Genomic DNA, 12,882 nt, shown 5'->3' with positions numbered 1-12,882 from the left:
TCAAGTGTCCCTGAAAAGTACGGTTGAATCTATCGATGTGTTCAAATGTTTAAACGCTTCCTGTACGTGTAGAGCAACACACACTACAACACACACATACACAAAGCTATGCAATTACACAAATTAAACGAGACTTGTCCTGTCTCTCCGTCTGACCTTTGACCTCCGAACACCAGCCCCCAACATGGAGACCCACAGGAGAGACAGACACAGAAATACATGGTGGACACCAGTTCATTTTAATGTGTAAATTATATTTAATAATTTGATTTAAAAATAAATATTAAATAAATCTAGAGGTTCCCCCCCGACCAGACAAATGGAGTAAACTGGATGATTTTAGACTTTGTTTTAACGCTGAGGTTTCTCTGGTTCTCCAGCTCTGTGAGAACGTCCAGTTCTTCTGAAGCTCGGTTCTCTCTCTTCTTCTGTCTCCAGTCGATCTTTCGTCCCTCTGCTGTCGCTCTGTCGCTCTGTCGCTCTATCACTCCCTTCAGCTCTCTGTTGGCACTCTGCGTTATTGGCATTGATCTGAAGACTGTAGTTCCTGCCAACAACAGCGATAGCTCGTCCAGTCGATCAATACACATCAGCCGTCTGACACCTGGATACACAACAGTACACATGCAGATGAACATGCTGCTCGACAACAGACGTGTGGAGCTGCAGACACACAAACACAGCTCCTGTGAGTCCACGTGGCCTCAGGTTTCCACCGGTTTCATCTTCTAACAAAACACTTTCTATCTTCTGCAGACAGAAGACGTGTTGTTCAGGAGGTTTTAACCCTCAGTGATTAGAAGACGGTCAGACATGTGCTTTAGGATGATCGGGCTATTTGTTAGGAAACTCCTCCAGGAAAACAAACAGCTTCAACCTCAACTATGGTCAACAACAGCTTCACTCTGAATAAAGATGGACGACACGTCTCCACTTCCTCTCACTGTCGAGAGTGGAGCTCTTACACCTGTGAGTCAGTGTCATCTGTCAATCAGCTCAGCTTGTTTTTATGTCATCAAATAACTAAATAACAATAAAACGATATTATTCTCTAAATGTCCAGAAGCTGCTTCCTCCCTGACTCTGCATCGTGCTGAGCAGCCTGTGCTTTGAGACATTTTGATTTGTCAGGAAGCGACTCGTCGTCTCAGCAGGTGGAGAAGTTTGTTGTAAACGAAAGCAGCCGCTCAGATTCAGACAGAGATAAACGCTCGTGTGGTTTCTGAAAGGCAGATCTGTGCCCCCCCCCCCCCCCCCCCCCCCCCGTGGGGCCTCCCTGTCGTAAAGCCGGCGCAGCAGCCCCGGCCACAGATGTTTTCTTGTGTGCAGCTTGTTTGCGGCGCTGAGGGTCCTGTGGTGAGAGCGCTCGTCAATACGTCTGGTCCTCTTCAAACACGGCCCATTGTCTGAGCCCCGGCCGATACAAGGGAGGGAGTGGCTCTTCTTCTGAGGAGGAGTCTCCTCAAACCTGTGGAGCTGGGTCATGATCATGAGTTAAACCAGAATATTGATCAAAAGTTCTCTTAACAACTTCTGTAAACATCCGTTCTGAGCTGACACCAGGTCTTAACCTTCCTGATGAAGCTCTTCCTGTTGCTGTCTTGCAGAGAGTCCCAGCGTGGAGGAGTGTGGCGAGAGGCTGAAGAGGATCCTGGAGTCTCCCAGCATCCCTCAGGCCAACCACCAGCTCCTGGTCCACCTCAGCAGACACCTGGCCCGGGTCGGCCAGCACAGCCCGGCCGGCCCGCGGCTGCTGGGCCAGACCTTCGCCGAGCTCGTCTTCAAGAACTCTGCTCTCAGGTGAGGAGGGTTTAGGTTTTCATCTTTAACAGCTTTCAAGAGACACATTCTCAGGTGTAGACAAAACGTCCTGTGGAGGAAACTCCATTTCACCGTGTGGCCATGTTCACCTCTGATCTGATTTCCTGTCAGTGTCAGTGCTTCTGGTTTTAGTCTTTAAATTCTGATCAGGTGTAGATGTTTGCTTGTTTATCACAAACTGGGGAAACAAGTTGTGGTCGGATCCCTCAGGACGTTAACACCTGAAAGTCAAAGAAGTGTCCGGGGTCAAAGGTCACAGCGACCTCATAAGCATCTGTAAATGAAATGTATGTAGACTGAAATGGCAGAGATGCAGATATTAGATAAGTCTACTTACAGGTGTTTTTCATTCATTTTCAAGTGCACAGGTTTGGTCCTTTGTCTTTTCTTATTTTCTAACACAGTTTTTTTTTGTTCTGATGATTCGTATCCGTGTTGAAGAGCTGGACACTCACAAAACACCTTCACCACTTCCTGTATGGAATATATCAGACAGCGGAGCATTGATACTGTGAGCGAGTCAAACACAACAAGAGCAGATAACACAGAAGCTCTAAACTCAACTCTGTGACTCTAATCAAAACATGAAAACCACAGATGAAGAAGTTTTTCATCATTTAGCTTTTGTCCAAAGCGACTTACATTTTTAGAACACTCAGCATTTATGAGGGGCCATTTTAGGGGTTCAGTATCTTGCCAAGGACACTTAGGCATGCAGATGTGAAAGAATGGGATTCGAACCGGCAACCTTCTTGTTGCAGAACACCCGCTCTATCCCCTAGGCCACGCTCTCCCCCATCTTCCACCATCAACAGGTGCTTACCAGCATCTCAACAAAGTCTTTAAAGGTTTGATTCTTCTGACCACAGTCACTTCTCCTCAGTGTTTGTGAAACAGCAAAATAAAGGAGAAAAGTCTTGTGGAACTTCCTTCTGCCTGAATGAAGCTGTTGTCTTCAGATCCTGGATCAGATCCTGTCAACAGGAGAGTGAAGAACCATATTCAGCTCAAATCTTAAATCCTGGAGCAGAAGTCGGAGCGTTAACAAGACAGATGGTGTTGTTCTGTTCCTCTGCTCTAAACTCTGTCTGATTCAAGAAATCACCAAGGCATTTCTCACTGTAGTGGTGTGTGTGTGTGTGTGTGTGTGTGTGTGTGTGTGTGTGTGTGTGTGTGTGTGTGTGTGTGTGTGTATGTGTGTGTGTGTGTGTGTGTGTGTGTGTGTGTGTGTGTGTGTGTGTGTGTGTAGTGGAGCTGTCAGTGAGTCAGAAGCTGTTTTTCGTGGCTCGGTCAAACGATCTCCTCCTGACGTGCACAGCGGGCGGAGAGAGAGAGCGGATTTGAACCAGATGTGTAGAAACGTTAATTAACCCTCGACCGATCTGCAGCGTGCTGGATTTGAAATGAAGGTGTCAGAATATTTTATATTTTCTCATCATAAACGATCATGAAAAGACCAAATAAGACAAACTAAATATCTCTTGAAGAAAACTACACGGTTGAACCAGGGGCTGTGTTTCACTGGAGAATTTAACTGCTTGTTTGGAGCTGGAGGATTTCACTGTAGGAAACTGTTATTAAGTGATGAATTATTATAGTTGGGTTTGGTTTCATTTGTTTTATTCTGTGTTTTATGTGTTGTTTTCATTTTACACTTGAAACTGGGAACAGTAAATATGTGAAAACAATATAAAGTTGCTCCTGTTGTCGAACGTCACTTTGTGCTTTTGAAGTATAAAGTATTAGTTCTGGTTCTGTTGTAGTATCCATGCAGCTCCGGTATCAGACAGAACCCGACTGTTTCCATCGTTCTGTACAATGTGACCTCAGTGTGTTCATGTGTTGTCCACAGTGCCGACGTGAACCCGGAGCATCACGTCCGGATCCTGGAGGCTCTGATTGCAACAGGCGGACTGCTGGAGATGCAAACTGCCCCAGGTAGGACAACAAACACACAACCTGTGTCCACTTTTCTGTGATCACAACATACACACATTCATTTCTGCTGCTGGTGAATGTGTGTAAATATATGGTAGCGTGTTGTTGTGCAGTGGGAGTTTTGCTGGGCTTGGATTGTTGAGTGAATCTCACGCAAGCTTTTCTGCTCTGTATCTGAACACACACACAGACACACACACACACGTGTTGTTCATTTTCAAATGTGACAAAGTTCCTGAAGTTGGTTTCTCACACTGGAAACATCACGTTCTCCGTCTCTGCCCAGCTGAACCACAAGCGACTGCAGAAAACACACGTTGGGTTTATGAAATATGTGAAAAACAAACTTGTTGCCTGAGCTGCTGTGAGGCATCGGGCACAAGAGCTTCACTTTGTCCTGTTGTCACTTTGTGTGAACAGCACACGGCAGTTCGACATGTCTGATTTTTGCATTTGCACGTATCAGGTCTGTTTTAGATGATGTGGACTTTGTTTGAGAAGTGGTTTCAACACAACAACAAGTGAAGCAAACAAATCTCCGTCTGATGAAAGTGGGAAATCTTAGACTCTCAGTTTCCTTCAGTTTCTTTTGACTTTGATTTACATCAGAACCTTGTGGATATTATTCATCGTTCTTAGCTTTTCCTTCCTATGCATCTTAAAAGAAGAAGATTGAGGCGATTGTGTTTTTCTTCATTTGAAATCAATCTAAATCTAAATCTAAAGTGGACTAATATTCATTGGGAGAAACTCCTGATAGATGCAGACCAATGAAATGAAATGAAATAAGTTCAAACATGTGACCAGTACATTTATTTTGAGGGAACGACACAAACTATACGTTCATATTATATTTCACCATTTCATTTTGTGATGAGCACTGATCCTGAAATGTTGTAAATGTGTAGAATGTGTTGTAGAAGCAGCTGGAGCCTGTGTGTGAGTCTCTGGTGTTTGTGTGAGGAAGTGAAAAGCTGCGTTCAGATCAGTCGGACGGAGGAAAGGTCAGACAGAAGGTGTGAGGCTGATTGCAGCGGCTGTGCTGAGGTCAGTGTCTCAGGGTCAGTGTGTGTGTGTGTGTAAATGTCAGTAGGTCAGTGTGTGTGTGTGTGTGAGGTTGTACTGACTGTCGGGGCCACAGTGTCAGAGCAGGGTCGACACTCTGGTCCTAGATGATCATGTTTCCTTTGAGCGGAGCTGTGTCGTTCAGTGATGATGAAAAGGTCAGTGGACTCGTGAGCAGATGGAAAAGATGGAACCTGATCAAACCAGTATCATGAACCAGTGAATAGCAGTCTCCATTATGGGATGTTATTAATGTCACGAGAGCTTCTTCAGTTAAACTGCTCGATTTCTCTTCTGCTTCAGCTAGCATCTCCTTTGGCGTCCCACAGGGCTCCATCATAGGACAACTTAATGTTTTCAACAACTTTCAAGATATAAAGAGGGATTCTGATGTGATCAGCACCGGTACCGATCAGACTGAACCGTGGATGGAGGTTTTGTGGGACAGGATAATGTCTGGAGGACAAGCAGTCGTCTCTGTCCTGCAGGGCGGCGACACAGAGTGAATAAATCAGGAGTTACCAATAGATTCAGAATGTGGACACAGAGACATTCAAGTTGATTTGAAATGTCTCACCACGGTGGACAGTTGGTGGAGTTTCGTCTCGGGGTGTCCCCGTTTGACTCCTGCTTCCTCACTTCCTCGTTGTCAGTGTTTCATCATCGTGGGAATTGTGTGTGAATGCGTATTTCAGGCTCACATCACAGAAACAGAAGGAGCACAGGGAGATGTTTGGTGTGTTTGAAGTGTGTTTTTGTGTTACACAATCCTCTTTTTGTCTCAGTGGGGTGTCTGGAGAAAGCCTCACAACCCTCTCAGTGCTCTGTGATCAGGGGAGTGATGTGGGAATTGTACCGACACACTCACACTCACTCACACACTCACACTCACACACACACTCACACACGGATCGGCCTCTTATTGAAGTGCCCCTGGTCACATGGAGGAGTTTGGAGGATCCACAGGATTACCTGCTCTGAGGAGCCGGTGAGAACCGAGCGGCTTCAGAGGGGGGAACACGGGAGGAGTCCAGCTCTCAGGGAGCACACACTGTTTGTGAATGATGAAACGATGATGCACTCGCTCTGGCATCAAACTTGTGACTTTTGCGTCATCTGCGTTGTGTCTTTTTGTTTCACGTGAACATTGAAATCTTCCCTTCATCCGTGTGACCCAGCTGAGCGTGCCTGACCCCACCTGCAGGTGGATCACCAACTTCCTGACCGACAGGAAGCAGCGCGTGAGGCTGGGGAAGCTTGTCTCTGACACCCGGACCATCAGCACTGGAGCCCCTCAAGGTTGTGTGCTCTCTCCTCTCCTCTTCTCCCTCTACACCAACAACTGCACCTCCAGCCATCCCTCTGTCAAACTCCTGAAGTTTGCCGACGACACCACCCTTATTGGATTAATTTCCAATGGGGACGAGGCCGCCTACAGAGAGGAAGTTAACAGCCTGGCTTCCTGGTGCAGCCAGAACCACCTGGAGCTGAACGCTTCAAAAACTGTAGAGATGGTGGCAGACTTCAGGAGGAGCTCAGCCCAAACCGCCCCCCTCACCATGTGCGACTCCCCAGTTAAAACAGTGGAGTCATTCAGATTCCTGGGGACGATCATAGCACAGGACCTGAGGTGGACGGAGAACATCACCTCCATCACCAAGAAGGCCCAGCAGAGGATGTTCTTCCTGCGGCAACTGAGGAAATTCAGCATGCCGCGGAAAGTGATGGTTGAGTTCTACACAGCCATCATGGAGTCCATCCTCACCTCATCCATCACCGTCTGGTTCGCTGCCTCCACTGCCAAGGACAAGGGCAGACTGCAGCGGATCATTCGGTCAGCTGAGAAGGTCATCGGCTGTGACCTGCCGGCTCTCCTAGACCTGTTCCACTCCAGGACCAGAAAGAGAGCAGGCAAGATCATCGCTGATCCTTCCCATCCCGGTCACCACCTGTTCCAGAGACTTCCATCTGGGAAAAGGTTCCGGGCCGTCAGGACTAAAACCTCGCGTCACCTGAACAGTTTTTTCCCCATGGCAGTGGGGCTCACAAACAAGCCCCCCCCATCACACTGACTCTGCTGACCCCCCCCCCCCCCCCCCCCACCCTCGCACATAATTTATAACACTACATTATTGGCACTACCACCAATCTTTGCACCTTAAAACCGAACACAACACATTTACTGTATATATTATTTTTTCGATATTGTTGTTTTTTATATTGATGTTTATATTGCTCTATATTGTTGTTTTTATATTGTTGTTTGTAAAGTGCACCAACCACACCAAGGCAATTTCCTGTATGTGAAAATATACAAGGCAATAAAAAGAATTCTGATTCTGATTCTGATTCTGATTCTGCGTTTTAAAACTCCATCTTCACCTGAGCAGCTGAGTGTGTGTGTGTGTGTGTGTGTGTGTGTGTGTGTGTGTGTGTGTGTGTGTGTGTGTGTGTGTGTGTGTTGCTGTTTCAGTGACAGGCCGGGTAACTGCATGTTGTTCGATGAATGCAGGCAGAGAAAAAGAGAGCGAGAGGGGGGGGGGGGGGGGGGGTGGAGAGAGGTAGACTAAAACAGGGAGGTCAGGTTCATGTGTGAGCATTTTTCTCACCCATTACCTCCCCCTGCCCCCCCCCCCCTCCAGACAGCATTAGTGCAGGTCAAAGGTTACCACAGTGCCTGTTGGCGGTAAGTTAACCCCTGTCTTTGTGTGTGTGTGTGTGTGTGTGTGTGTGTGTGTCTGTGTGTTTGTGTTGACCTCTCAGGAGAGCTGCTCTCTAAACCTTCTCCAAATGGAGTCTGAATATACGAGCGGCTCTACTCCACCTGAGTGCTCCAGCTCAGCATCTCTGCACAATGTGACTGTGTGTGTGTGTCTGTCTGTGTGTGTGTGTGTGTGTGTGCATCTGTGTGTGTTGGGCCTGTGCAATTAATCATATTAAAAACATGAACTCTTTTTCTACCTCCACCTCTGATCTCATCTCTTAATGACAGCGATTCTGTTGTGTTTTCAAACTGGGACGTCGGCTGCGTCAGAGCGACTTCCTGTCTCCACAGATCCCAGTAGCAGGAAGGGAAATAAACCAGTGAGAGGACCAGTGAGAGCCAGCGACGAATCACAGCGTGAGAGAAGACTTGTGTAACCACAAAGAAAACTAACAGTATGACTAATACCTTAGATTTGTGTGTTCAGGGTCACGTTCACAAAGTTGTCGCATTTCATGGAACACAAAGCAGCTCCTGTGTGTTCTCCAGTGTGGTGTCACATCAGGCTCCTTCAGGTTGATGTTGGTCCTCGTTTCATCCAGATGTGTGCAGCTGGTGTGTGCACAGTGAGTTTGAGATCCTGATCTTCAGAGTGAGGGGGGTTGTGTTGAGACCTGGTTCTGGGTCAGGATCCGGTTCTGGTTCAGGTTAGGGACTCAGACGTGCTTCATGTCATGGAGAGTCCTCACTAGGATAGAAGAAGGAACACGTCACTCGAAGCTTTGGCCTCGTGGAGGCCCCCCCCCCCCCCCCCCCGTTATGAGCTGTTTTCCTTCCCAAGGCACACAAACCATGCCCGCAGCTTGGCAAGAGATACACTGTCACACACACACACAATGTGACAGACACACACACACTGCTTCTCTCTCTCTCTGTGCATCTGGCTGTTGATTGGGCTGAGGTCAGTGAGATGTTAAAGTCTGTTCGACAGCAGCTTCCTCTCTGTTCACATCATTCTTGTCCTCTGCTCATATCTGTCGTTGTTCTGTCACCTAATCGATGACTCTGCTTTCTCACCAGCTTGTGTCTTTGTTTGTGATTTGAGACGTGAGATCACAGCTCACCTGATTTTCTGCTTTTTTGTGATATTTTACAGATATGTATTGTTATGGAATAAAGCCGAACCACTCAAACTATTTGTGCTGCGTCGGTTTCCAGACAATCATGTTTTGTTTTTTTGCAGAGGAACATTTAAAACTGGCAACTTCACTGTGACGACAAAGAAACTCAGATGAACACGAATAAACGTTTCCCCATTTTTCCATCTTTGTGCTAAGATACGATAAATCCCTGCAGCTCTGGACATTAGATCAATGATCCAGATCTTTACATTTCAAATTAGTGTAGTTTCCACAGTTCTGTTCGACAATGATGAAGAAATCAGACGTCTGGAGTCGCTCAGCCTCTAATATGTGACTCACCTGTCACATATTACTTCACAGTACATACTGTGTGTGTGTCTGTGTCTGTGTGTGTGTGGGTGAGTGGGTGTGTGTCTGTCTGTGTGTGTGTGTGTGTGTGTGTGTGTGTGTGTGTGTGTGTGTGTGTGTGTGTGTGTGTGTGTGTGTGTGTGTGTGTGTGTGTGTGTGTGTCTGTTTGTGTGTGTGTGTTTGTGTAGGGTTCATAGTTAAGTCATGTCCTGACTGTATCCCATTGGGAGGAAAGTGCCAGCTTAACATCCAGTGTAATCCTGCTGTACAGGGTCAACAGCAGGGCGTACACACACACACACACACACAGACACACACCAGAGCATGTGTACACTTGTGTAGAGCATCATGATTGTATAATGCGGATGAGGTCAAGTCAGTGCTCAGCTGTTGGTGTATTTATGAATCTGGCCTGATTCTGGGTCTCTGTCCAGTATGTGATGCCTCAGCTGCATAGAAATATCTATCAGCCAATAACACACACAGACACACACACACTCACAGACACACACAAACACAAACACACACACACACACACACCCACACACACACACATGCATAATGTTTCTGATGACGATGACAAAGAGAAAATCCAACTTTATATTTTCTATCAACATATTGTTTTGAATCCCAAGTGGCTCGACCACAGAGTCTGGACGTCCTGATTCACAGGCTCCTCTGAAGAAACACCTCAGTGGAGCTCAGTGGTCACCGGCGGCCTGATGACCTGCTTCAGTGCAGAATCAGACTGAGACGGAGACATGAGAGACGAGCGAGAGACAAAGACACGTTCAAGGTCACAGCTGCGTCAACATCTGGTAAATTCAGGAGTTCTTGTTCTGCTGATCTCTGCTGTTTGGACAATATCTAGTTTTAAAAATAACAGATGGAAAATTGACTGAAGAGAAATAAAAACTCACCGTGTCTCACTGATTTAAAAAAGATCTCGGGTGAGTAAGTTCTATGTTTTGTGGATTATTGATTTCAGAGCTCCGAGCGAATCTCGTGTCTCCGTCCATCTCTCTCCTTCTGTCTCTCGTCCTCCACATCGTGGGGTCAGAGGTCATCGTGCAGCGAGAGACGGAGCTAATGGCCTCTGAAATGACTTTGTTAGCTGGATACAGGGGGACATGTGGTCCGGTCAGTCCCAACAAGAGGTCAGGGGGTGAGGGTCACCACACACACACCAACACACACACACACGAACACTAACCCACACACACGGAGTCAGGGCCACTGCTGTCAATCTGAAGGGCTCATGAAATCACAGAGGCTCAGATATGAAACGCTTCCTCCTGATGATGTTCCTCATTCCATCAGTGGAGTCGTCATTTTTCCTGGAAACCAAGTTGGTCGAATTGGTTCAGAATTGAAAACCAGTAGCTCTGATACCAGAACTCATGTTGTGTGGTAGCTTGGTGACATTTAGCTTTGTAACGCTACATGAACCTTAGCGCTGTGTCCATAGGCTCTCCCTCCACTGCTGTTGTTGGAGTTAGTTCATGGAGATAAGCAGTAGGTGGCGCTAGTTCTGAAGTCAGGTGCCATTATTTTACTTCCCATACAGAAAGTATTTAAAGATGACAAGTGTCGACTTCCTCCCACCATCCAGAACTGAAGCTAAGATATCCGGGACATGAACGCCGCCATCTTGAACCGTTCACATGTTCTTATGGTAATTTATTTGACAGATATTCTGATATTTTAGCTCATGCTCCCCTCCACTAACATGGAGGAGGCCAGGTTTATGAGGTATACTGCAGCCAGCCACTAGGGGCAGAGCGAGATGTTACGGTTTCACTTCTCTGTCGTGTCGTCCATCTTGATTTACAGTTCAAGGTTGGAACATTAGCACGTTGAAGCTAATTTAGGATCAAGATAACTTAAATGTAATCAGGAAAGTGTATTATGAAATATTCTTCAGCGTAGTACTCAGAGTACCACACGCTGTAGAAAGACATTAAGATGATAGAAAAACACACATTGTGTTGAATGCTCTTGTCTCTGAAGCTTTGAGTCCCTTCCTTCCGGTCGGGATGTTTCCGACCCGCCTCGGGGTTCGAACCACCGGTGTTCTTCTCCCACAAAGCAGTGTCGCTCCGCCCCTCCCCTCCGCTCAGTCTCTATCAGAGGATCATCTACTCAGCTTCCAGCTCACTTCTCTCTGCTCCACTCGTTTTATGATGCGTTGTGGGAAGAAGCTCTCCCCTGGTTAATGTCCAGGTTCTGTAATGTGCTCATGTAAAGCTTGAATTAGCACCAAACGGCCCCTGGCTCCCATGTTTATCCCTTCATATGTAATTTAAAGGATCATAAGGTCACAGAAGCTGCACTTCCTAACAAATACTGCCCCTCTCCCCCCTCTCCCCCCTCCATCACCGCCGACCTCTCATCTCTCTTGTTCTGCTTTTCTGAACCTCAGAGCTGTAAAATCATCTTTCAACGACAGCAGCTTCCCTCGAGATGAATTCATCGAGCAAAACCTGAACATGTGAGTGAACGAGAAGAATCAGACATTCAAAAACCATGTTCTTCATACTGAAGTGTATCAATAAAATGATACCAATGTAGATAAAACACTATTTGATATTATCTATTAGCAAATGTTTTCCTCATTTGCTTTTTGTATCCCTCCTGAAACTCATATTTGTGTGTTTTGTTGTTGCACCTCCTCTCACACAGTTGTTGTGCCGGCAGCACAGGAGGAGGTCGAGTGACGCAGTGTGAAGCACGAGGTGCTGGAAGGTTTGATGGAGCACAGTGCTGCTGGTGAGCTCCTGTTTGGAGGCTGGTAGCTTCCTGTGGATGGAGGTCAGGGGGCTCCTTCCTCTTTTGATTGTTAACGTGTGAACAGACTCCTACTCTTCTTCATATTGTGGCCATGATGACAGAGATCTATAGATAAGGCTCCTTTAGACAGAGGATTTGGTACTTTACTTCCCGAGCCCTTGTTGACCACGTGGCCCTGCGTCCTCTGTGGCTTCACCTGATGTTCAGAGCTGGGTCTCAACTCAGATGCTGCGTTTGAACATCGGTGCAGGAACTTGGAGAATCCTACGACTTACAAGACTTTAAGTTCTTCATCAGTCCAAAGTGGAATCAGAGTTCACGTCAAATGTTCCATTCCATACCAACATTTCTACCAGAGTCTTGGGACTGAGGTTGAAATACAGTGCTGCTCTTATTCCCTCCCCCCCAGAGTTTCTAGCACCTGGCTGCTCAGAAGCTGAAGCTGAGAAGTCGATGCACTTTGCTGCTGAGGATCTGTTATAGTCAGAGAATAGTAATCATATGGAAATGATGCTAAAACTTCCAAGTTGCAGTGAGTAGTAATTATTTCACTGGCGGCTTTGAGAAATAATTTTTTTCTTCCGTGCAGACCATCAATAATGCATTGAACTCATGACCCAAAGTTATAATGAAGCCCATAACTATGTGATAAAGTGAAAATGAAACATCTGATTCTCCCATGTATCAATTAAAAGCTTGTTTTGGCTTCAGCTCTGCAGGACAGTGTCTGAACACAAAACACACAAACACACACACATATCAGCCGATGAAGCTGTGAGTGTGTGTGATCGACTTCTAGGCTCCCCGGTGAGCAGATGTGTAGTTGCCACCAGCTGTGTGAGATGTTTGCCGTGCTGAAGGGCAAATGTGATGTAAAGAGTACGAGGCAGAGACGGATGGCTGAGCTGAGACCAGCCGTGAATACCAATGTGCTGCATCCTGTCTGTGTCTCCGTCTGCCACCACCTCTCTCTCTCCAGTGCCTCTCCAGCTCCGTCTCTTTGTTCCTCTCTCATGAGCTGATGGAGCTCGAGGCGTCGCAGCAGCAGTCCTCTCAAATATCTGTGTTACCACA

General features: G+C 46.7%; 1 protein-coding gene across 1 annotated transcript in view; it reads left to right on the top strand.

The window, feature by feature from the left end:
• Positions 1 to 12,882, top strand: part of pik3r3b (phosphoinositide-3-kinase, regulatory subunit 3b (gamma)) — a 139,974-nt gene that overhangs the window by 59,923 nt on the left and 67,169 nt on the right. The window contains exons 6-7 of the mRNA XM_062395773.1: positions 1,608 to 1,800; positions 3,674 to 3,759. Of these exons, the coding sequence (XP_062251757.1) occupies positions 1,608 to 1,800; positions 3,674 to 3,759 (279 nt within the window). The remainder of the gene's footprint in view (positions 1 to 1,607; positions 1,801 to 3,673; positions 3,760 to 12,882) is intronic.

Source organism: Platichthys flesus, chromosome 9, assembly GCF_949316205.1.
Source record: "Platichthys flesus chromosome 9, fPlaFle2.1, whole genome shotgun sequence".
NCBI lineage: Eukaryota > Metazoa > Chordata > Actinopteri > Pleuronectiformes > Pleuronectidae > Platichthys > Platichthys flesus.
This window is presented reverse-complemented; position numbering and strand designations above follow the sequence as displayed.